At 43.3% G+C, this 24,391-nt stretch overlaps 1 protein-coding gene across 1 annotated transcript in view; it reads right to left on the reverse strand.

The window, feature by feature from the left end:
- Positions 1-24,391, reverse strand: part of LOC124781976 (serine/threonine-protein phosphatase 6 regulatory ankyrin repeat subunit C-like) — a 383,424-nt gene that overhangs the window by 127,827 nt on the left and 231,206 nt on the right. The window contains exon 12 of the mRNA XM_047253904.1: positions 12,649-12,783. Within this exon, the coding sequence (XP_047109860.1) occupies positions 12,649-12,783 (135 nt within the window). The remainder of the gene's footprint in view (positions 1-12,648; positions 12,784-24,391) is intronic.

Genomic DNA, 24,391 nt, shown 5'->3' on the forward strand with positions numbered 1-24,391 from the left:
TGTTACTGATGAAAGGTCATTGATATATAAAAGAAAACGTAAGGGCCCCAAAATGGAACCTTGTGGGGGCCCCACATGTAATTAGTTCCCAGTTGGATGATGCCTGATAGCTTGATGCATGTCTCTTTCCTAATAACACCCTTTGTTTCCTGCCAGAGATATAAGATTTGAACCATTTTGCAGCATTTCCTGTTACATTACAATATTCTAATTTACTTAAAAGGATATTGTGATTTACACAGTCAAATGCCTTAGACAGATCACAAAATATACCAGTTGCCTGCAGTTTTTTGTCTAATGAATTAAGCACATTTTCACTAAGTGTAGATAGCCTTCTCAATATCAGAACCTTTTAGAAATCCAAACTGTAACTTTGACAGTATGTTATTTGAGATAAGATGGTTATAAAGCTGACTGTACATTACTTTTTCGAAAATTTTGAGAATGCTGGCAACAGTGAAACTGTACAGAAATTTGATACTGTTTCTTTATCTCCCTTGTTAAACAGTGGCTTAACTTCAGCATATTTCAACCATTCAGGAAATATTCCACTGATAAATGACTGGTTACACAGTAGCTTAATATGTTACTTAGCTCAGAATCACATTCTTTAATTAACTTTGTTGATATTTCATCATACCCACTAGATGTTTTTGATTTTAAAGATTTTATGATGGACATTATTTCTGTTGCGGTAGTGAGGGTCAAATTCATATTATGGAAGTTGCTTGAAATTTCTGGTCTGAGGTATTCCATAGCAGCATCTACCAAACCTGACAACCCCATCTTTTCGGTAACAGTTATAAAATGATTATTAAAAAGTTCTACAACACTATACACATCTGTCACCAATGTATCATTTACTCTTAATGCTATTTGTTCCTCTTTATGTCTGGTTCTACCAGTCTCCTCCTTCATTATATCCTATATTGTTTTTATTTTGTTATCTGATATGACTATCTTTTCCTTGTAATACATTTGCTTTGACATCCGTATTACAGTCTTTAATATTTTGCAGTATTTCTTGTAATGTGCTATAGCATCAACACCGGAACTGTTTCAGACTGACAGAACAGTTTTCTTTTTGTTTTACGAGATACCCCTATTCCTCGAGTAATCCATGGCTTTTTTTGTAGACTTTGCTCTAACCTTGGTAAGTTTTGGAGGAAAACAGTGTTCGAATAAGGTAAGCACTTTATTAGCAAAAATGTTATATTTTTCATTCATGCCATGAGCACTGTAAACATCAGTCCAGTGAATGTCTCTGAGGAGTGTCCTAAAATAATCAATTTTTGGCTTATTGATTACCCTCTAATTACACACTTTTGTGCAATAAACACTTTATTCCTCACTGATAAATTGCCCCAAAATATGATGCCATATGCAAGCAATGAGTGAAAATAGGTGTAGTAAGCTAATTTACTAAGATGTTTATCACTAAAATTTGCAATGACCCTTACTGCATAAGTAGCTGAACTCATACGTTTCAGCTGATCATCAATGTGTTTCTTCCAATTTAATCTCTCATCAATGGATACACCTAAAAATTTTGAATATTCTACCTTAGCTATACACTTCTGATTAAGGTCTATATTTATTAATGGCGTCATACCATTTATTGTACGGAGCTGTATGTACCGTGTCTTATCAAAATTCAATGAGAGTCCATTTACAAGGAACCACTTAGTAATTTTCTGAAAGACATTATTGACAATTTCATCAGTTAATTCTTGTTTGTCAGGTGTGATTACTATACTTGTATCATCAGCAAAGAGAACTAACTTTGCCTCTTCATGAATATAGAATGGCAAATATATATTAAGAACAACAAAGGACCCAAGACCGACCCTTGTGGAACCTCATTCTTGATAGTTCCCCGGTTTGAGGAATGTGCTGATCTTTGCATATTATGAGAACTGCATATTTCAACTTTCTGCACTCTTCCAGTTAGGTACGAATTAAACCATTTGTGCACTGTCCCACTCATGCCACAATACTCGAGCTTTTCTAGCAGAATTTCATGATTTACACAATCAAAAGCCTTTGAGAGATCACAAAAAATCCCAATGGGTGGTGTTTGATTATTCAGATCATTCAAAATTTGATTGGTGGAAGCATATATGGTATTTTCTGTTGAAAAACCTTTCTGGAAACCAAACTGATATTTTGTTAGTACTTCATTTTTACAGATATGTGAAGCTACTCTTGAATACATTACTTTCTCAAAAATTTTGGATAAAGCTGTTAGAAGGGAGATTGGACGGTAATTGTTGACATCAGATCTATCCCCTTTTTTATGCAAAGGTATAACAATAGCATATTTCAGTCTATCAGGGAAAATGCCCTGTTCCAGAGAGCTATTACACAGGTGGCTGAGAATCTTACTTATCTGTTGAGAACAAGCTTTTAGTATTTTGCTAGAAATGCCATCAATTCCATGTGAGTTTTTGCTTTTAAGCAAGTTTATTATTTTCCTAATTTCAGAGGGAGAAGTGGGTGAGATTTCAATTGCATCAAATTGCATAGGTATGGCCTCTTCCATTAACGGCCTAGCATCTTCTAATGAACACCTGGATCCTACTATATCCACAACATTTAGAAAATGATTATTAAAAAAATATTTTCAACTTCTGACTTTTTGTTCGTAAAGTTTTCATTCAATTTGATGGTAATACTGTCTTCCTGTGCTCTTGGTTGACCTGTTTCTCTTTTAATAACATTCCAAATTGTTTTAATTTTATTATCAGAGTTGCTTATTTCAGACATGATACACATACTTCTGGATTTTTTAATAACTTTTCTTAATATAGCACAGTAGTTTTTATAAAGTTTGATAGTTTCTGGGTCACTACTCTTTCTTGCTGTCAGATACATTTCCCTTTTCCGGTTACAAGATATTTTTATACACTTAGTAAGCCATGGTTTGTTACATGGTTTCTTACGAGTATATTTAACAATTTTCTTGGGGAAGCAGTTTTCAAATGCATTTACAAAAGTGTCATGAAAAGTGTTTACCAAGATCACTGCTTCATTAAGGAAATGAAAATACAAATATTCAAATTAATGAAATAAATGAAGATATTAGATTAGATTAGATTAGCTTAGTACTTGTTCCATAGATCATGAAGATGACACTTCGTAATGATGTGCAACATGTCAGGTTAATAAAAGGTGTCTATACAAGATATTACATTACACAAAATATTACATGACACTCAATATTTTTATTTTTTTTTAGTTTTTATTTTATTTATTTATTTACTTGTTTATCTGGGGGGGGGGGGGGGGGGAGAATTACCCACTTACTATATCCAAAAATTCATCTAATGAGTAGAAGGAGTTGCCATTAAGAAATTCTTTTAATTTCCTTTTAAATGCTATATGGCTATCTGTCAGACTTTTGATGCTATTAGATAGGTGACCAAACACTTTTGTGGCAGCATAATTTACTCCCTTCTGAGCCAAAGTTAGATTTAACCTTGAGTAGTGAAGATCATCCTTTTTCCTAGTGTTGTAGCCATGTACACTGCTATTACTTTTGAATTTGTTCAGATTGTTAATAACAAATTTCATAAGTGAATATATATATATATATTTTTTTTTTTTTTTTTTTTTTTTTTTTTTTTTTTTTTTTTTTGTGAGGCTACAGTGAAGATTTCTAGCTCTTTAAATAAGTGTCTGCAGGATGATCTTGGATGAGCTCCAGCAATTATTCTCATTACACACTTTTGTGCAATGAACACTCTTTCATTCAATGATGAGTTACCCCAGAATATGATGCCATACGAAAGCAGAGAATGAAAATAGGCGCGGTAAGCTAATTTACTCAGATGTATATCGCCAAAATTTGCAATGACCCTAATAGCATAAGTAGCTGAACTCAAATGTTTCAGCAGAACCTCAGTGTGTTTTTTCCAGTTCAACCCCTCATCAATGTGTGGCGTAGAGTGCCATAAATATCGATATTTGTTCTGTGCATAAGTGTGCTATCTTTGAGGAGAGGGCTTTGGGCAGGATGTTGGACACTAACGGCAGTTAGCCTCCGGACTTGTATCTGTGTAGAAGCTAAATGTGAGTCAATCTGTATCTGAGAGAATCCTAGTTGTTTACCAACAACTATTCTATATTCCCTCACTGGTGACCCTGTTTTTGTGTAATACGCGTCCGAGTTACCGCCCGAAGGTTATTTACGCGCCTACCGCATTGGGTTCCTCCGCAATCGCAAGGGCCTTTGTTCAGCTCCAGACAATGGCCTTTCAGCATTCACCGTCGTCCGGATTCCAGCAACATCTCTCCAGCACTCCTCCCGTCATAGTGGACATGCCGCAAGAATCTTCGGAATCCTTCAGCCAGAACATGCAGTGGAATTCATCGAGTGCCACCAGTTTCTTCCAACCGCCAACGGTCATGGACTCTGGCTTTGTTAGCCTGGAACTTCCCACATGTTCTCCACAGAGTGTTGGTCGGAACATTCCTACTCCTGTGTCGAACACACAATTCAATACAGTTCATGGCATCGAGCGAGGTTTTGCTACTTTGGAAAATCCAGTAGTAAATTCAAACTCGAATCAGTTCCCACCACTTGTGTATCCTTCCGCGCCGGCTAGTCAACAGGTGTTCAATGCTTGCCAAACAGCAAATATCACACTGAGTGTGCATCCTAGTGGACGTGTGTGGGATCCTTGTGTTGCTTCTAATCAAGTCAAGTCAAGTGAAGTGAATTTCGCAATTCCCTCATTACGGGACGCCAATAATTCGGACTCGCAGTCTTCTGCATGCTCTACTTCCATCCGAAGTAATAGGCACACCTCCGCAGTGACTGCAGTGCCGAATCTGCCGAAATTACCAGACTTCAAACCCGCTCACCCAGAGTTCTGGTTTAACCTGGTTGAGCAAACATTCAATGTCTGTACTTTGGACGACGACGCACGCTTCGCCTGCCTCATGAACCATCTTCACGACTGCGTCGATTTAATTTACGATCTGGTCAAAGCACCCCCCCCCCCCCCCCCCTAGCGGGGAAGTATACTGTGGCGAAACAGATGATACTGGAGTGCGTCTCTAAAACCAGGAGAGAAAATGTGCGACAGCTCATCTACGAAGAGCATCTCGGCGACAGGTCTCCGTCCCAGCTGTGGCGGTGCATCCGTCTTCTCGTCGATGAGCAAGTTATGCCTGATGACACACTCACAGAAATCTGGACTGAAAAGCTGCCTTTGCCTGTCCAGACTGCAATCTCTGCGTATGAAGATAGGCCAGTAAATGAGCGTTTACGCACCGCCGACAGAGCATACTCCGCCAGGCAACGTGAGCTCCATGCACTGCATTCTGGATGTGACCGCACTAAGACGCTTTCTGACGCCACGCCCTTGTCTGGTGCTGCTAATAACAAGTTTGTTAAACTAGCCACCCTGCCTGCACCTTCAACTCCCTGCAACGACAGTGCATTGGCCTCTGTGGAAGCCTCTGGGGCACATACTCCGTCACCTAGCAACTACCCACAGGAGCACAGGCCCGCCCAACCTTACTGTTTCTTGCACGCGAGATTCAGGGAGCACGCTCGCAAATGCCAGTCACCGTGTTCTTACCCAAACTCCAACCACAGGTGGCTATGGTGCCACCTCCTGCGATGTAAACAACGGGCACCATCCCACGTTGCACTCCGTTTCGGACAACAACAGTAAGTGTGGTCGAGTCTATGTTCCCAATTTACGATCAGGTGTATGTTTTCTGGTAGACACTAGCGCAGACGTCTCTTTGCTGCCGGTTCGCCTAGCAACCAATAAAGTGCAACCACACAAAACAGTACTTCGTGCAGTGAACTTGTCTACCCTACAGTGTTCGGGTTCCTCTTTGTATACAGTGAAACTTTCGCCCAAGTGCAAGCTGGAGTGGACGTTTCTAGCGTCAACAATTGAAGAACCTATTCTCGGAATTGATTTCCTCAAGCACTATCAGTTTTCACTAGATTTTGTGCAAAATACTGTGTTTTACCCCCCCACCTTAACAAACATATTCCTTTCGCTTCACCGAGTGACAGTTCGGCTAACACCAAACATGTGTGCTGTGCTAAGAAGTGTGTAAAACTATCCTTGGAGCTGCAATCTTCGACAAACAAATGGCTAGTGGAGTGCGCCAAGTCTTCGAAGTTGCGGATGGAACGTATGGAAATGCTGCTGCATCTCCACGACATACACCACGAGTTGGCCTCCACACAACAACGCCTCACGGCACTACAAGCAGATGACTCGTCGGCTACAGACAAGGTCAGCCCATGCCAATCTGGTGTTCCCGTGCCCACACACGTTAACGACAATGTTGTGAACTCTGTAAACTGTGTCAGCACCCCCTTTTGTAATGATAGGGTATGCCCGAGTGCTCATGCTCCTTGCGTTCCGAATGGACAATTAACTTGCCAAGCTCGTGGCAATGAACTACGGCCATCTGCTGTTCGGCCACGCCCACTCGTGCCTACAGCGCTCGTAGCGGCACGGCCCGCTACCAAGAACCAGTGTACCAACCTCGCCCATGTTAACACGTGTGTGGCCTTTACGCAGCCTACGAGCGGGTGGCACACCTGTACTTCGGGTGCCCTCAGCGCCACAGCTTTGCCCGGCCGCCACTGCCTGCTCCGCTTCACGGACATCTGACTGTCGTGCCGCGCCATGTATTGCAGTAGTCACTAACGGCACAGTTCATCGGTTACGTCTAACCGATGGGCCACCTATATCGCAACGCCCACACCACCTCAAGCTGGAATTTATGAAAATTGCAAAAGAACAATTGGACGATCTGTTACAAAAGGGAATAATTGAACCTTCTTCTGGTTGCTGGGCTAGTCCTATCCTGTTTGACCAAAAGAAAGACGGTACTTGGCGTATGGTCAGAGACTATAGGCGTTTAAATGCCCGCACCATCATTGATAAATATCCAGTCCCACACATCGCAGACTTCAATTATGCGCTCGCAGGTGCAAAGTACTTCTCTGTTTTGGACTGTAAGCATGCATTTGATCAGATTCCTATGGCTCCGGAGGACATTGAAAAGTCTGCAATAACCACTCCCTTCGGGCTGTTCCAATACAAATTTATGCCGTTTGGATTGAAAGCCCCCCAAACGTGGCAGCGTTTCATCAATCAAACTTTATCCCATCTAGCCTTTTGTTTTGTATACATGGACGACATATTGGTTTTTGCTTCTACTTTGGAACAGAGTGAGGAGCGTGTTCAAGTCGTGACAGATATTTTGGCAGCCACTGGTATTGAACTGAACAATAAAAAGACTCAATTGCACCAGTCATCCGTCATATTCCTAAGTTATGTTGTGTCAACGGACAGTCTGACACTACCACAGGACAAGATCAAGCCTGTTCTCGAGATGCTAAGCCCTCAGACCTGTAGGGAATTACGCAGGTTCATCGGAACAGTTAATTATTACCGGAAACATTTGCCAGCCGCTTCTGCGGTGCAGGCTCCTCTCACAGATGCTCTTGCTGGCCCACAAACTTCTGGCACCCGTCAGGTACCATGGACACCAGACATGGACAAGGCATTTAATGAACTCAAACAGCTGTTGGTCTCCGCTGTCACTATTGCTCACCCACAGGCAGATGCCACAATGTTTATCACTACTGATGCTAGTGACAATGCTATCGGCGCAGTACTGAGTCAGACATACAACGATGTTAGGACTCCCCTGCAGTTTTTCTCAAAAAAGCTAAACAACGCGCAGAAGAAATACTCAGCAGTCGACAGAGAATTACTTGCGGTTTACAAGGCCATAAGACACTTCAGAACTGATGTTGAGGGACGAGATTTCTATGTGCTCACTGATCACAAGCCGTTGGTTCCTGCCATAAAAAATCCTGCGGCTGATCCGCCCCCACGATGCTTTCGTCACATCAATTACATCTTGCAATTTACAAATGACATTCGCTACATCCGAGGAGCGGACAATGTGGTCGCTGATTTTCTCTCGCATGTTGGTGCTGTCACAACCTTAATTGACTTAACGGACCTACCTTGGTTGCAATCGGCAGACCCCGATACCGTGCAGTTAATTTCAGACCACAGCTCCTCTCTCCAACCGGTACTCTCTACTTTTCTGGCATATCTGACTTAGTGTGGTGTGATGAACTGACTGGTACGTTGCGGCCATTCATTCCTAAGCCCCTTCAACGCCAGGTCTTTGACAAACTACACACATTAGCACACCCCGGTGTCAAAGCCTCCACCTGTCTGGTAGCTGAACGGTTTGTCTGGAGAGACATGCACCGTGACTGTCAGTCTTGGGCAAGGGCATGCATGGTGTGTCAACAGAACAAAGTTTCCAGGCACACTTCTCCACCCCTTGGCTGTCTTGCCCAACCGCCAGGCCGGTTTCACCATGTTCATGTCGACCTCGTACGCCCTTTGCCCCCTTCCGAGGGTTTCCATTACTTGTTTACAGCTATTGACAGGATGACTCGGTGGGCTGAGGCTGTGCCTATTCCAAACATTACCTCTGAGACAGTAAGTCGAGCATTCTTAGATTCGTGGATCTCTAGATTTGGCTCACCTGTTTACCTCACCACTGACCAGGGGCGACAATTCGAGTCTTCAGTTTTCTCCGACTTATGTAAAATGTGTGGTATTGTCAAAATTCATACTTCTGCATACCACCCCCAAAGCAATGGGCTTGTCGAGTGATGGCATCGCACCTTAAAGTCTGCCCTGCGTTGCCATGACTCACTATGGACTGAGGCACTGCCCTTCGTGCTTCTTGGCCTTCGTGCAACTTTCAAGGAAGACCTCAAGGGTTCCGTAGCTGAGTTTGTGTATGGCCAACCTCTGGTTTTGCCAGGAGAATTAGTCACTCCAACCCCACTTCCACGGCCCTCTGAACTCCCTTCACTTCTCGAGCGGGTGCGCTTGCACTGCAGCAAAATTCAGCCGCCACCTCCGGCTGCTCATACACCTCCGTGCATGTACGTACCGCGCATGCTAGACTCTTGTGAGTATGTGTTTCTCAGAGACGACTCAGTTAAAGCCCCGCTTCAGTGGCCCTACACAGGTCCTTACAAGGTCGTCAAACGCTCTGAGAATAACATGGATCTCCTCATAAAAGACTCTGTAACCACGGTCTCACTCAACCGAGTGAAACCAGCTTTCATTGAGCCTCAGGTGAAACTCCCTGATTCTGCCCCTATTTCTCCCACTCCTGCTTCGAGCGGCCATCCATCTTCCCACACTATGCATTTGGGTATTGATTCTCCACAGCATGTTTCTCTGCCGAGCACTGCTCCTTCTCCGCGTTCATCTAATTCGAGTGGCCAATCTTTTCGGGGCTTCACTCGTCACAGCCCTCGCAGTCGAACTGCCAACCACTCGGATTCTACCTTTGTGTTACCATCTTCATGTGACAGCTCTTTGTCACGCCATTCAATCCACGCTGGCTCCTCGTTGCCTTTGGGCATGCTCCCTCGTCTGTCAGCTGATACCCCGAGGTTGTCTCCTGCGCAGTCCAGTGCACCTGCCACCCCACTCTTAGCAGATGCTTCCCCCTGCCATGGCTTTCCCACACCTCCCTGCCTCCCTACCATTGCTCATACAGGTGCCATCCAAGAATTCACAACACATGTGCACCCTGATAACATACATAAATTATCTGTTGTTGTAGATGGCGATACGGTGTGTGTGGTACTCGCATGTGACAATATTGAGGGAGGAAGTGCAGAATCCCGTGTGGTGCGCCGCTTTAAATTGAGCAGAAGTGCTGCGTGTGGCAATTTGCGTGCCTTTGTTAGCCCTTCTGGCAAGGTGATTCTCCGCCTGCCGGCTGACGAAGTGCTACACCTTCACTCCAGGACAGGACATCGTCTTCAGCCGCCGGCGTCGCTTGCTGACTTCACCATCGGCGTACCGGGTTTCACCCCCCGGTCTCCTGCCAGTCGACCGCTTCCGCCTGACGCAGAAGAACTGTGTGTTACCTTCCTAACTTCTCAGCCCCCCCACTCACAGGGACATACTCCATACTGTGCGGAGGGGGAGGGAGGCTATGTGGCGTAGAGCGCCATAAATATCAATATTTGTTCTGTGCGTAAGTGTGCTATCTTTGAGGAGAGGGCTTTGGGCAGGATGGTGGACGCTAACGGCAGTTAGCCTCCGGACTTGTATCTGTGTAGAAGCTAAATGTGAGTTAATCTGTATCTGAGAGAATCCTAGTTGTTTACCTACAACTATTCTATATTCCCTCAAATGCATACACCTAGAAATTTTGAATCTCTACCTTAGCTACCAATTTCTGATCGAAGTCTATATTTATTAATGGTGTCATTCCATTTACTGTGTGGAACTGTATATACTGTGTTTTGTCAAAGTTTAATGAGAGCCCATTTGCAGAGAACCACTTAATGATTTTCTGAAAATCATCGTTTACAATTTCACCAGTTAATTCTTGTCTGTCGGGTGTGATAGCTATACTTGTATCATCGGCAAAAAGTACCAGCTTTGCATCTTCATGAATATAGACTGGCAAGTCATTAATATATATTAAGAACAACAGAGGACCCAAGTCCGAACCTTGCGGCACCCCATTCTTGATTGTTCCTCAGTTTGAGAAATCACCAGTTTTTTGCATATTATGTGAACTGTTTATTTCAACTTTCTGCACTCTTCCAGTTAGGTATGATTTTAACTATTTGAGCACTGTCCCATTCATACCACAGTACTTAATCTTATCTAGAAGTATTCCATGATTTACACAATCAAAAGCCTTTGATAGATCACAAAAAATCCCAACGGGTGTCTTCCAGTTACTCAGAGCATTTAATATTTCATTAGTGAAAGTATATATAGCATTTGCTGTTGAAAAACCCTTCTGGAAACCAAACTGACATTTTGTTAAAATTTTATTTTTACAAAGGTGTGAAGCTACTCTATAGTACATTACTTTTTCAAGAATTTTGGATAAGGCAGTCAGAATAGAGATTGGGCGGTAGTTGTTGACATCAGACGTATCCCCTTTTTTATGCAGTGGTTTAACAATGACATACTTCAGTCTATCTGGCAAAATGCCCTGCTTCAGAGAGCTATTACGTATGTGGCTAAGAATCCTACTTATTTCTTGGGAACAAGTTTTTATTATCCTGCTGGAAATACCATCAATTCCATGTGAGCTTTTATTCTTGAGAGAGTTTATCATCTTCCTAATTTCAGAAGGAGAGGTGGGTGGAATTTCTATTGTATCAAATGCTGTGGGTAAGGCCTCTTCCATTAACTGCCTTGCTTCTTCTAATGAACATTTAGATCCTATTTTCTCTACAACATTTAAAAAATGATTATTCAAAATGTTTTCGACTTCTGGCTTGTTGTTCGCTTTGATGGTGATGCCATCATCCTGTACTCTTGGTTGTCCTGTCTCCCTTGTAATAATATTCCAAATTGTTTTGATTTTGTTATCAGAGGTATTAATCTCAGACATGATGCACATGCTTCTGGACTTTTTAATAACCTTTATTAATGTAGCACAGATTTTCTCTGAAATTTGTAATTGTTGAGTCATTAATTGAACGCACAACTTTGGAGGGTAGTTTTGAATTACTGAATGGAGCTATGTCATATACTGTAACTAGCTGAGCATCATGATCAGAAAGCTCATTCTCAATAGGACAAGAATTTATGTTTTTAAACCTATCTTGGTCTATAAAAGTGTTATCTATCAATGTGCTGCTCTCCTTTACAGCTCAAGTAGGAAAATTAATTACAGATGTCAAATTGTAAGAACCGAGCAAGACTTCCAGGTCATTCTTCCTATTACACCCTTTCAGTGAATCAACACTGAAGTCCCCACAAATAATAATTTGCTTTCCCCTATCTGACAGATAGCACAAGAAGGCATCCAAGTTTTCCAGGAGTAAATAAAAGTTTCCTGAAGGGGACCTATATACTGTTACAATTATAAAAGAGCCCTCCTTCAGTTTAAGTTGACAGGCACATGCTTCTATTTGTTGTTCTAGACAAAACTTTTTGTATCTAAGCTTTCTACACAGTGATAACTTTTGACATATATGGCATCTCCTCCTCCCACCTTATTCTCTCTACTCCTATGTGCAGCTAGTTTATAACCACTGATATTTACCTTTTCCATATCAGACACAATGTGATGCTCAGACAGGCATAGTATATCTATCACATTACAAGATTCAATGTCATCTAAACAAACCAGGAGCTCATCTACTTTATTCTTCAATCCTGGAATATTTTGGTGTAAAATGGTAACATTATTTTTTACTTTACTTTTGTGAGAATATACTTTTTTCTTTAATCCACCAATATTTTGGTTAAATATGGTAACATTATTATTTACTTTCCTGTTGTGAGAATTTTGTGAGTTTTGGCCCTCTTTAGCACCTGCCTGGACTTCTCATTGGACTCTGATATTGGTCTAAAAACTGAATGGCATGTCTCACTATCCTAGTATTTAGCATGACTGAAAAATCTGTCTCTCTCATTATCTACTGGTAAAGGATAAGTTTGGAAATTACATATTTTGAATAAAACCACAGACTGATTTATAGCTTACATAATAGTCTTGGCACAATACTCTCATTCCCATGACTCTCAATATTAATTCCACTGCTTACTCACTAAGATTAGTGATTCAGCATACCTCACTGTTTCCTTGTACTGCAGCATAATGTAGTGGTGTTCTGCCTCGATGATCCATAATATTTATGTTGGCTCCAGATTGAATAAGTCTCTCAGCAAACCTCATAACTTTCTGAAGTGACTTTGGCTGCCTAATCTATAAATATTTCATAAAATTATCATTTTAACACATTACACATGCCAATGCAATGTCGTGAAATCATCAGTGTTGAAAAATACTTTATTCATATTAATTACTAACCCTACTCTTCTAAATACACTACTTGGGTGCTCTTGTCTGTTGCTAGATACTTAACAATTATGAGTGTTACAAACAAGTCCAAGCATTCACAGCAATGGTAATATAACTTGTAAAAAGAACACCACACACAGCTGGATGACAATCTTTAATGGGATATGACAGGTTTCGTGACCTATAGCCACATGCTCAGGCGTACATAATACTTGAAGTCATTAAAGACATTGAAGTAGAAAAGAAAGGAGACCCAACCTTCACCAATAAAATGGCATTGCTGTTCACTGAGGCTGCCACTCTGGTATGCTGGATAATCGGTTCTTCACTGCTTTTATGGAGGATGATGCAAGCACTATTTGACCCCGACTGCAGCTTGTGGTCTAGTGGCTGGTATTGTTGCCTCTGGATCATCGGGTCCTGGGTTCAATTTCCAGCCAGGTTGGGGATTTTCTTTGCCTGGCGGCTGGGTGTTTGTGTTGTCCTCATAATTTCATCATCATTTGTGAAAGTTGTGAGGCTAGACTGTGTAAATATTGGAAATTTGTACAGGTGCTAATTACCATGCAGTTGAGCACCCCGCAAACCAATCATCATCATCATTGTCATCATTGTCATCACTATTTGACCCCTTTTGTAACTGACCATCTGTCTGGGTCTCCCTTCTTTTGTAGATCAATGTCCTTAATTATTAAAAGCAGAGGTCATCAAACTGCAGCCTGCACACTGCATATGGCCTAAATCAAGTATTCACACCATTAGCCATTCTAACTGACAATCTCTCAGGGTCTCCCTTCTTTTGTACATCAATTTCCTTAATGATTTAAAGCAGAGGTCATCAAACTGCAGCCTGCATGTGGCCTAAATCAAGCATTCACACCATCTGCGGTTCTCACCTATGTTTTATATTAGTACTAGCGACCGGCCCCAGCTTTGCATGAGTAGCCCAAAGTACCTTTGGCCAGGTGACTTGTCTGGCATAGCAGTAATTTTGTGTATGGACCACTGTGTAGAGTTAGGATTAAAGATCAGGGAACAACATTAAGAAACTTAAACACTGTAAGCAGCATTGACAAATTTAGCCATGAACTAAGTGAAGTTGGCCACTTAACTCAGGGACGCATCGGTAAGTAGTGCACTCACTGCATGTTTATAGAATGTGCGAGGGTAAATGTTTTTTTGTTTGTCTGCCAACACTGACAACTAACGGGCATGTGTGACTCATCCTAGTCAGCTGCAATAGTATAAATTTTGACATGGACTCATGAATGCACATTACAGGATGAACAACTTCAAAGGTACTGTTTTTTGTAGTAAGAAACATTAAATTAACCAAGGTTCTTGTAAGAAGAAAAATGACAGTGAAAGCATTTACTTGTGGGAGTTGCCAGCAGAACATCCGTAGACGCACAGTGAAGGATATCATTATTCTGTGGCGGTGCGCACAAGGGACAGATTGTTTATTCTTTGATCATATATAATAGTTCTGTTGTTATTGATTCAATGTTAATATGAGCTTTATGTTGCAATAAAAAAATAAAATATTATAGCCTAACTACTTCGTGAGTCTTTCTGAAGATTGTAATAAGTAGTACGTGGCTCCCTACCACCATTGGATAAGCAGCTGCCAGCAGAAAGTCGTATACTTCTAGCTCACTTATTTGTTACATAGTTTAATTCTTAATTTCTTTGCGTGTTTTTGGTACTTGCATTGTTTAATTCATAAATTTCGGGTGTATTATAGTATTTGAGAGTTGTAGCATCGCGTTTTAGTACCTGAATAGTGTAAAATAGCGTAGTCTCCTTCTGCCGCCGAGTAGTGTGTCAGCAGTGCGCAAGTAGCAGCATTACTGCATTTACTAGGCAACGTTGTATTGTAATAACCGTTTAAATTTTGTGTCGATTTGCTTGTGCTCTCTGTAGATTAGTTCAGACGTTCTTTGCACAACAGTTTTTAGCATGGATAGGGACTGCAACTGCTGTGTTGGGATGCAGGCTGAGTTGGCATCCCAGCTTCAGGCAGTGTTGGCTTTGGTCACACAGCTTGAGGCTGTTGCCAATGGGCATCACTGTGGGGGTCCGGATGGGGGTTTGTCGGGGACAGCCAGATCATCCCACGCATCCCCCGATCGGACTATGACTGTGGCTGCCCAGGATACTGCCCACATTGAGGCTGATCCCTCACTTGTGGTAGAGTGGAAGGTCGTCTCGAGGAGTGGCAGGGGGCGAAAGACATTCCGCAGTGCTGAACGGAAGGCCTCTCCAGTTTGTCTGACGAACCGGTTTCAGGCTCTGTCTCAAGCTGATACTGATCTTCGGCCAGACATGGCTGCTTGTCCTGTTCCAGAGGTTGCCCCTCAGTCTGCAAGATCCCGGCAGTCGCAGAGGGTGGGCTTACTGGTAGTTGGGAGCTCCAACGTCAGGCGCGTAATGGGGCCCCTCAGGGAAATGGCAGCAAGAGAGGGGAAGAAAACCAATGTGCAATCCGTGTGCATACGGGGGGGAGTCATTCCAGAGGTGGAAAGGGTCCTTCCGGATACCATGAAGGGTACAGGGTGCACCCATCTGCAGGTGGTCGCTCATGTCGGCACCATTGATGTGTGTCGCTATGGATCGGAGGAAATCCTCTCTGGCTTCCGGCGGCTATGTGATTTGGTGAATACGCCAGTCTTGCTAGCGGGATGAAAGCAGAGCTCACCATCTGCAGCATCGTTGACAGGACTGACTGCGGACTTTTGGTACAGAGCCGAGTGGAGGGTCTGAATCAGAGGCTGAGACGGTTCTGCGACCGTGTGGGCTGCAGATTCCTCGACTTGCGCTATAGGGTGGTGGGGTTTCGGGTTCCGCTGGATAAGTCAGGAGTCCACTACATGCAGCAAGTGGCTACACAGGTAGCAGGGGTTGTGTGGCATGGACTGGGTGGTTTTTTAGGTTAGATGGCCTCGGGCAAGTACAGCAAGGGCAACAGCCTCAAAGGGTGAGGGGCAAAGTCAGGACATGCGGGGACCAAGTAGCAATCGGTATTGTAATTGTAAACTGTCAAAGCTGCATTGGTAAAGTACCGGGACTTCAAGCGCTGATAGAAAGCACCGAAGCTGAAATCGTTATAGGTACAGAAAGCTGGCTGAAGCCAGAGATAAATACTGATGAAATTTTTACAAAGGCACAGATGGTGTTTAGAAAGGATAGATTGCACGCAACTGGTGGTGGCATGTTTGTCGCTGTTAGTAGTAGTTTATCCTGTAGTGAAGTAGAAGTGCACAGTTCCTGTGAATTATTATGGGTGGAGGTTACACTCAACAACTGAACTAGGTTAATAATTGGCTCCTTTTACCGACCTCCCGACTCAGCAGCATTAGTGGCAGAACAACTGAGAGAAAATTTGGAATACATTTCACATAAATTTTCTCAGCATGTTATAGTCTTAGGTGGAGATTTCAATTTACCAGATATAGACTGGGACACACAGATGTTTAGGACAGGTGGTAGGGACAGAGCATCGAGTGACATTATACGGAGTGTACTATCCGAAAATTACCTCGAGCAATTAAACAGAGAACCGACTCATGGAGATAACATCTTGGACCTACTGATAACAAACAGACCCGAACTTTTCGACTCCGTAAGTGCAGAACAGGGAATGAGTGATCATAAGGCCGTTGCAGCATCCCTGAATATGGAAGGTAGTAGGAATATAAAAAAAAGGGAGGAAGGTTTATCTGTTTAGCAAGAGTAATGGAAGGCAGATTTCAGACTACCTAACAGATCAAAATGAAAATTTCTGTTCTGACACTGACAAAGTTGAGTGTTTATGGAAAAAGTTCAAGGCAATTGTAAAATGCGTTTTAGACAGGTACGTGCCGAGTAAAACTGTGAGGGACAGGAAAAACCCACTGTGGTTCAACAACAAAGTTAGGAAACTACTGCGAAAGCAAAGATAGCTTCACTCCAAGTTTAAACGCAGCCAAAACCTCTCAGACAAACAGAAGCTAAACGATGTCAAAGTTAGCATAAGGAGGGCTATGTGTGAAGTGTTCAGTGAATTCGAAAGTAAAATTCTATGTACTGACTTGACAGAAAATCCTACGAAGTTCTGGTCTTAAGTTAAATCAGTAAGGGGCTCAAAACAGCATATCCAGACACTCTGGGATGATGATGGCATTGAAACAGAGGATTACACGTGTAAAGCTGAAATACTAAACACCTTTTTCCAAAGCGGTTTCACAGAGGAAGACTGCACTGCAGTTCCTTCTCTAAATCCTCGCACAAACGAAATAATGGCTGACATTGAAATAAGTGTCCAAGGAATAGAAAAGCAACTGGAATCACTCAACAGAGGAAAGTCCACTGGACCTGACGGGATACCAATTCGATTCTACACAGAGTACGAGAAAGAACTTGCCCCCCTTCTAACAGCAGTGTACTGCAAGTCTCTAGAGGAATGGAAGGTTCCAAATGATTGGAAAAGAGCACAGGTAGTCCCAATCTTCAAGAAGGGTCGTCGAGCAGATGCGCAAAACTATAGACCTATATCTCTGACGTCAATCTGTTGTAGAATTTTAGGACATGTTTTTTGCTCAAGTATCATGTCGTTTTTGGAAACCCAGAATCTACTCTGTAGGAATCAACATGGATTCCAGAAACAGCGATTGTGTGAGACCCAACTCACTTTATTTGTTCATGAGACCCAGAAAATATTACATACAGGCTCCCAGGTAGATGCTATTTTCCTTGACTTCCAGAAGGCGTTCGATACAGTTCTGTACTGTCACCTGATAAACAAAGTAAGAGCCTACGGAGTATCAGACCAGCTGTGTGGCTGGATTGAAGAGTTTTTAGCAAACAGAACACAGCATGTTGTTATCAATGGAGAGACGTCTACAGACGTTAGAGTGACCTCTGGCGTGCCACAGGGGAGTGTTATGGGACCATTGCTTTTCACAATATATATAAATGACCTAGTAGATAGTGTCGGAAGTTCCATGCGGCCTTTTGTGGATGATGCTGTAGTATACAGAGAAGTTACAGCATTAGAAAATTGTAGTCGGGTTGACGGAGGAGATAGAGAAGATCCAAAGAAGAGTGGCGCGTTTCGTCACAGGGTTATTTGGTAACTGTGATAGCGTTACGGAGATGTTTAATAAACTCAAGTGGCAGACTCTGCAAGAGAGGTGCTCGGCATCGCGGTGTAGCTTGCTAGCCAGGTTTCGAGAGGGTGCGTTTCTGGATGAGGTATCGAATATATTGCTTCCCCCTACTTATACCTCCCGAGGAGATCACGAATGTAAAATTAGAGAGATTAGAGCACGCACGGAGGCTTTCAGACAGTCGTTCTTCCCACGAACCATACGCGACTGGAACAGAAAAGGGAAGTAATGACAGTGGCACGTAAAGTGCCCTCCACCACACACCGTTGGGTGGCTTGCAGAGTATAAATGTAGATGTAGGTAGATGTAGAAAGTGGTGACCCCGTATAAAGAATTTTGTTGCAGACGAACAAATGCAGCCCAGTTCAATTTCGTCTACCAGGAGATCAGCAAGTCCGCGCAGCACACAGAGTGTTACAGATCGGAGCGGCGTTTTGCTAAAGACCATTGAGGAATTATGACATGACATCAAAGAACAAGAAAACACTGTGTTGAATTTTTCTGCGCCATCAAGTAATGGCCTTTTGACAGAGAAAAATAGCAAGATGAAATTACGCCCACAGCTGTTCATACCTGATAAAACTGAACTGTGGCTCGTGGTGCTTGATCTGACTTTCCAGCATCATGGCATTGTAAATGAAGAGACAAAATTTACGATCACCATTAGTGCACTTGACAATAAAACAGCAACAATCAGCGCAGATATAATACTTCAGCCGCCCGCCATGCAAAAGTATATGCGTTTTAAGCAGTTACTCATTGAGTGACTATGTCGGCCAGTGGAACAATGTATTCAAGTATTGCACAGTGGAAAGAGAGGAGATAAGTCACCTTCAGAATTTTGGCTTCACCTGCGAAGTTTAGTCAATGAACCGAGTTGCCAGATACGACACTGCAACATGTATGATGTGTGCAGTTGCCAGAGGCAGTCAGAATGGCTGTGGCGCTCTCAGATGCACAAGATATCTCGGAGTTGATCTCATTAGCCGACAAGGTCTACACCTCGTTAGATGCAGCGCATACATCGATGGTGATGTTCAGACATAACAGTACAGACTCACAGGAAACGGCGGCAATACAATAACACCAACAGCCAGATGTTTCTCAACAACTGGATGACCTACAAAAACAAGTTGAAGGATTGAAGCAGCAGATATCGACGTTGCTCGGAGGCAAGACAGGCACAAACAAGAAGAGGAAGGAAGATGACATTGTGTCTAAGGAGCGTATCTGCTGGTACCATCGATGATTCGGAAGCGAGGTGACATGCTGCACATCACCCTGCAATCACCCAAATGGCGACAGTGGCTGGCATTAGTTGCCGCTGGTCACGAGTTCGAGCACCAGCACCTACTGTTATGAGGTGAGATCGAAGAGGGGCAGCTACGGGTGAGTAACCTTTCTTCTTTACCTTCACTGTCCCATCAGCTGTTTGTTACAGACGTTAAGTCCAGCCATGTTTATCTAGTCGACTCAGGTTGGGATGTTAGTGCATTGCCTGTTAGAAAGTGTGATGTGAAGCTCCCTCCATCTCAGTCGAAACTCACAGCAGCAAACCAGACGTCAATAGCGACTTATGGAAAATGTCAGATAGAGGTAGACCTCGGGCTCCATGAAAGTTTACCATGGACTTTCATAATTTCCGATGTGCTAGACGCAATATTGGGTGCAGATTTCTTGTTTCATTATGCACTTGAGGTATCTATTAGCTCAGTGAGCATTTGACGGGGGACACAGTGCATTAGAGGCACCCTAGGACGAAGCCCTATGTCCATGTCTGATTGCAGACAAGTAGCAAACTGCGAATCCATGTCTGGTGGGCAGACAATAAAGTACAATACGGTACTTCACATCAGGACTACACCCAGTCAACTAGTGTCTCAACGCCCACACTGGTTAGCTCTGGATTGTTTTGCTGCAGCAAAGGCAGTGTTCGAAGAATTATTACACTCGGGGAATCGTCCGTAGATCTGACAGTCCGTGGTCATCACCACTTCACCTCATAAAGAAGAAAGATGGGACTTGGAGACCGTGCGGAGATTACAGGGCACTAAATACTCGTACCATCCCCAATCTTTATCCAATAAACCACATATCAGGGATTTTACGCACACACTTGCAGGCATGACCATTTTTAGTATCATTGATTGCAAAAAAGCATATCACCAGATACCGGTCGCACCTGCTGATATTCCGAAGACGGCTGTCACGACACCATTCGGTTTATTCGAATACCTCCGTATGCCATTTGGGTTAAAAAATGTGGCACAAACTTGGCAGTATTTCATTGAAGAAGTCCTCAAAGGTTTACCATATTGCTTCGCGTACATCGATGACATCTTGATTTTTTTGTTGTCTGAGGAATTGCATGAACTACATCTAAGGACTGTTTACCAGTGTATTGAGGCATATGGCATTTTGGTCAATGAATCAAAGTGTTTACTTTGACAATGTCAGGTGCCATTCTTGGGCTACTCAGTGACAGCAGCCGGTATCAGCCCACTGCAAGACAAACTCAACCTTATCGAAGAGATGACTCGCCCCATCGACTATCTCCAATTACACTGGTTTCTTGAAGCAGTTAACTTCTACAGACAACATCTGCCTAATGCGGTGGCCATTCAAGTCCCTTTGATGTCAGCACTAGTTGGCAAGGATGCAGTAGGCAAACAACCTTTACAGTGGACATCAGAGATGCAGATGACATTCGACAAGATCAAAACCTGTCTACTTCAGGCAATAATGTTGGCACATCCGGTTCCTCAAGCTCGACTGGCAATTGTTGTGGATGTGAGCCAGCAGGCAATAGGTGCAGAAGGTGGGAAAAAATTGGCAGCCTCTAGGTTTCTTCTCCCGCAAGCTTACATCGTCGCAAGTAAAATGTAGTGCCTATGATAGGGAGGTACTGGCAATTTATGAAGCCATCAGACATTTCCAACCGCAAGTAGAAGGCAAACCATTCATCGTTTCTACAGACCACAAGCCAATTACTTTCACCTTCAGTAAGAACACCACAAGCCAATTACTTTCACCTTCAGTAAGAACAAGGATGGTTGCTCACCACGACAATTTAGACAACTCGAGTTTATCGCCCAGGTTCGATACACCTGCAGCACGTAAAAGGAGCTGAGAATGTCGTGGCAGATTTCCTGTCTAGGTTGGAAACAATCTCTCACACTATTGACTACAAGGAAATAGCTGCAGCACAGGAAACAGACCAGCAACTTGCTAAATTCTTCGTGATAGTACGTCTGAGTTATGCTTGTAACAAATACAACCTACAGGTGAACACTTCCGAGACCATTCATACCTGAGAGATTGCAATGACCATAATTGATAGCATCCATGGACTGGCTCATCCGGGAATAAACGCCAGTGTCAAACTAATGACAGACAGACTTGTGTGGCCCGGTATAAATAGAGACTGCCGTAATTGGGCAAAAACGTGCCTGGACTGTCAGAGGGCCAAGGTGGGAGACACGTGCACAAAGCAGTAGGAAACTTCCCACTTACCACACAACGTTTCACATATGTGCACCTGGACATCGTGGGACCACTTTTGCCGTCGGAAGGATACTGTTATCTCCAGAATGCGGTGGACCGCTTCACCAGATGGGAAGAGGCGATTCCGTTATCGGATATTTCAGCAAATACGGTGGCACGCGTATTTCTTTCATGTTTGATAGCACGTTTCGGCTGCCCTTTACATGTCACCACAGACCAGGGGCATCAGTTTGAATCGACGTTGTTCTCGGAATTGGCCAACCTCTGCGGGTTCCAACATCATTGCACCACAGGGTACCACCCAGCAAGCAATGGGATGGTGGAACACTGGCATAGAACATTAAAAGCTGCATTAATGTGCCATGCACAGTCTTGGTCGTTAGCATTACCACTAGTTTTGTTGGGCCTACGCACAGCATTGAAAACAGATTTATGGGGCATTCCTAAAGGTGAACCCTTACGACTGCCTGCAGAATTCTTTGCCGATAAGGAAGGGGCACGACAGACTGAACTGCCATTTACATTGCAAATGGTACGCGACTTCGCCCATCTCCTGTCTCGAGACATGGAGCAGTAAATACGTTCATGCACAAAGATCTACGCTCATGTACACATGTGATGCTATGGACGGACGTTGTCAGGTCACAACTTCAGCCTCCATATTCTGGACCTTACAGAGTGCTCTCACAGGATGAACATACCATGCAGATAGATCTAAATGGAAAGAGTCAAGTGGTATCATTGGAACGGCTCAAACCTGCACATATGTAACCAACTGAAGAGGACACAGAGGTCAGGCACCAAGCGCCACCTTCCACACCACTGGATCAGGATGACACCACCTCACCACCACAAGAGGAAGCGGTACCGTCACTACCAGCAACAGAAGCTGAAGAAGTTCAACCAATGCCTTCAGTACACACAAGAGCTGGGTGTCAGGTCAGATATAAATACCCCGACATTCCCGGAGCTCCACTCTATCGGAGGGGGGCTGTGTACGAGTCGCCAGCAGAACATCCGTAGATGCACAGTGAAGGATAGCATTATTCTGTGGTGTCGCACATAAGGGACAGATTGTTTATTCTTTGATTATATATAATAGTTCTGTTGTTATTGATTCAATGTTAATATCAGCATTTCGTTGCAATCATCATCATCATCTTGGACAGTTTCCAGCCACTGGCTGGGTCTGTCGGGAACACAAGCCTCTCCATCGTGTTCTGTCTTTCCACCATTCCCCCTCTTCCACCTTCGTCCAGTTCTCTCCTCTTCTCGTCACACATTCCTTCACTCCCTTCACCCATCTATCTCTTGGTCTTCCCCTGGGCCTCTTCCCCTCCAGTTGCAGATCAAACATCCTCTTTGGAATTCTTCCCTCATCCATTCTCTTCATGTGTCCATACCACTGCAGTCTTGATTTTTCTATCCTGTCCTGTACTGGTTCCTCCTTTAGTCTTTCCCTCACATACACATTTTGCAATCTGTCTCGTCTTGTTACACTCAACCTGCTCCTCTGGAACTTCATTTCACTAGCTTGTATTCTACTTTTGTCGCTTTTGTGCATTACCCATGTCTCACTTCCGTATGCCAATATGGGGACAAAGTAGGTTCGGTATATAATTCCCTTGGACTTCTGTGGCACCTCCTTGCTCCAAATAAGCCCCCTAATGCATTTCAAGAACTGCCCTGCTTTTCTGCACCTTTCATTTATTTCCATTGCGTTTCCCCCCTTACTTTCAATCATGCTTCCCAGGTACTTGAAGTTCTCTACCACTTGTAGTTTTTCCCCTCCACAAGATATATCCACATTTGGCCTATTCTTCTTCCTTGTTGTGACAATTATTTCACTTTTCTTTGCAGAGAAATGCATTCCATATTGTGCTGCCGTTGCCTCCCATACATCTAACTGCTCTTGCACCTCCTTCTCGCAATTTCCCCATAACATCAGGTCATCGGCAAAAAGTACTGCTTTCATTTTATGATCTCCAATTGCATCTGATACTTGCTGTAGGATTTCATCCATAACAATAATAAACAATAAAGGCGAAAGTGCACTTCCCTGTCGCAGCCCATTTTCCAGCTTGAACCATGCAGTACGTTCCCTCCCCACTTTCACACAACTCTCACTTCCTTCATACATTTTTCTGACTTTTTGTGTTATCTCTTCATCTATCCCTTTTGCGTTCAGCACATCCCAGAGCTTGTCCCTATAGATACTGTCATACGCCTTCTCAATATCTAAAAAGGCCATGATTAAGTCCTTCCCGTACTCATAGTGCCTTTCCTGCAGTTGCCTTACCGCAAATATGAGGTCCGTTGTTGATCTTCCCGGTCTGAACCCATACTGCTCCTCTTGCAGTCTACTTTCAATACTGCTTCTTATTCTCTTCTCCAGGATCTTTTCATAGATTTTTCCACAGTGGCATAGCAGGGTGATTCCTCTGTAGTTCTCACATCTCCTTTTATCCCCTTTCTTGAAGATCGGGACTATAATTCCTTTCTTCCAATCCTCAGGAATTCTGTTCTCCTTCCACACCACCCTCAGCACTCTGTATAGCCACTGGGTTCCTACTTCTCCTGCTGCTCATATCATATCCACTGTTACTTCGTCCCAACCTGGTGCCTTGCCCCCTTTCATCCTCTTTATGGCTTCTTCCACTTCATTCCAAGTTAGATCATCAATTTCCCCACTATTATAATCGTCTGCTGCCTTAGGCTCTCCATCGCTGTTAGTTACCCGCTTGACGGCATTCAACAGATCTTCAAAGTACTCCTTCCAAATCTTTTTGAGCTCATGCATTTCCTCTACAACTCTTCCATTATTATCCATGATCCTCAGGCACTCGCTTCTGTCGTTCCTC

The sequence above is a fragment of the Schistocerca piceifrons genome, chromosome 1 (assembly GCF_021461385.2).
Source record: "Schistocerca piceifrons isolate TAMUIC-IGC-003096 chromosome 1, iqSchPice1.1, whole genome shotgun sequence".
Classification (NCBI taxonomy): Eukaryota; Metazoa; Arthropoda; class Insecta; order Orthoptera; family Acrididae; genus Schistocerca; species Schistocerca piceifrons.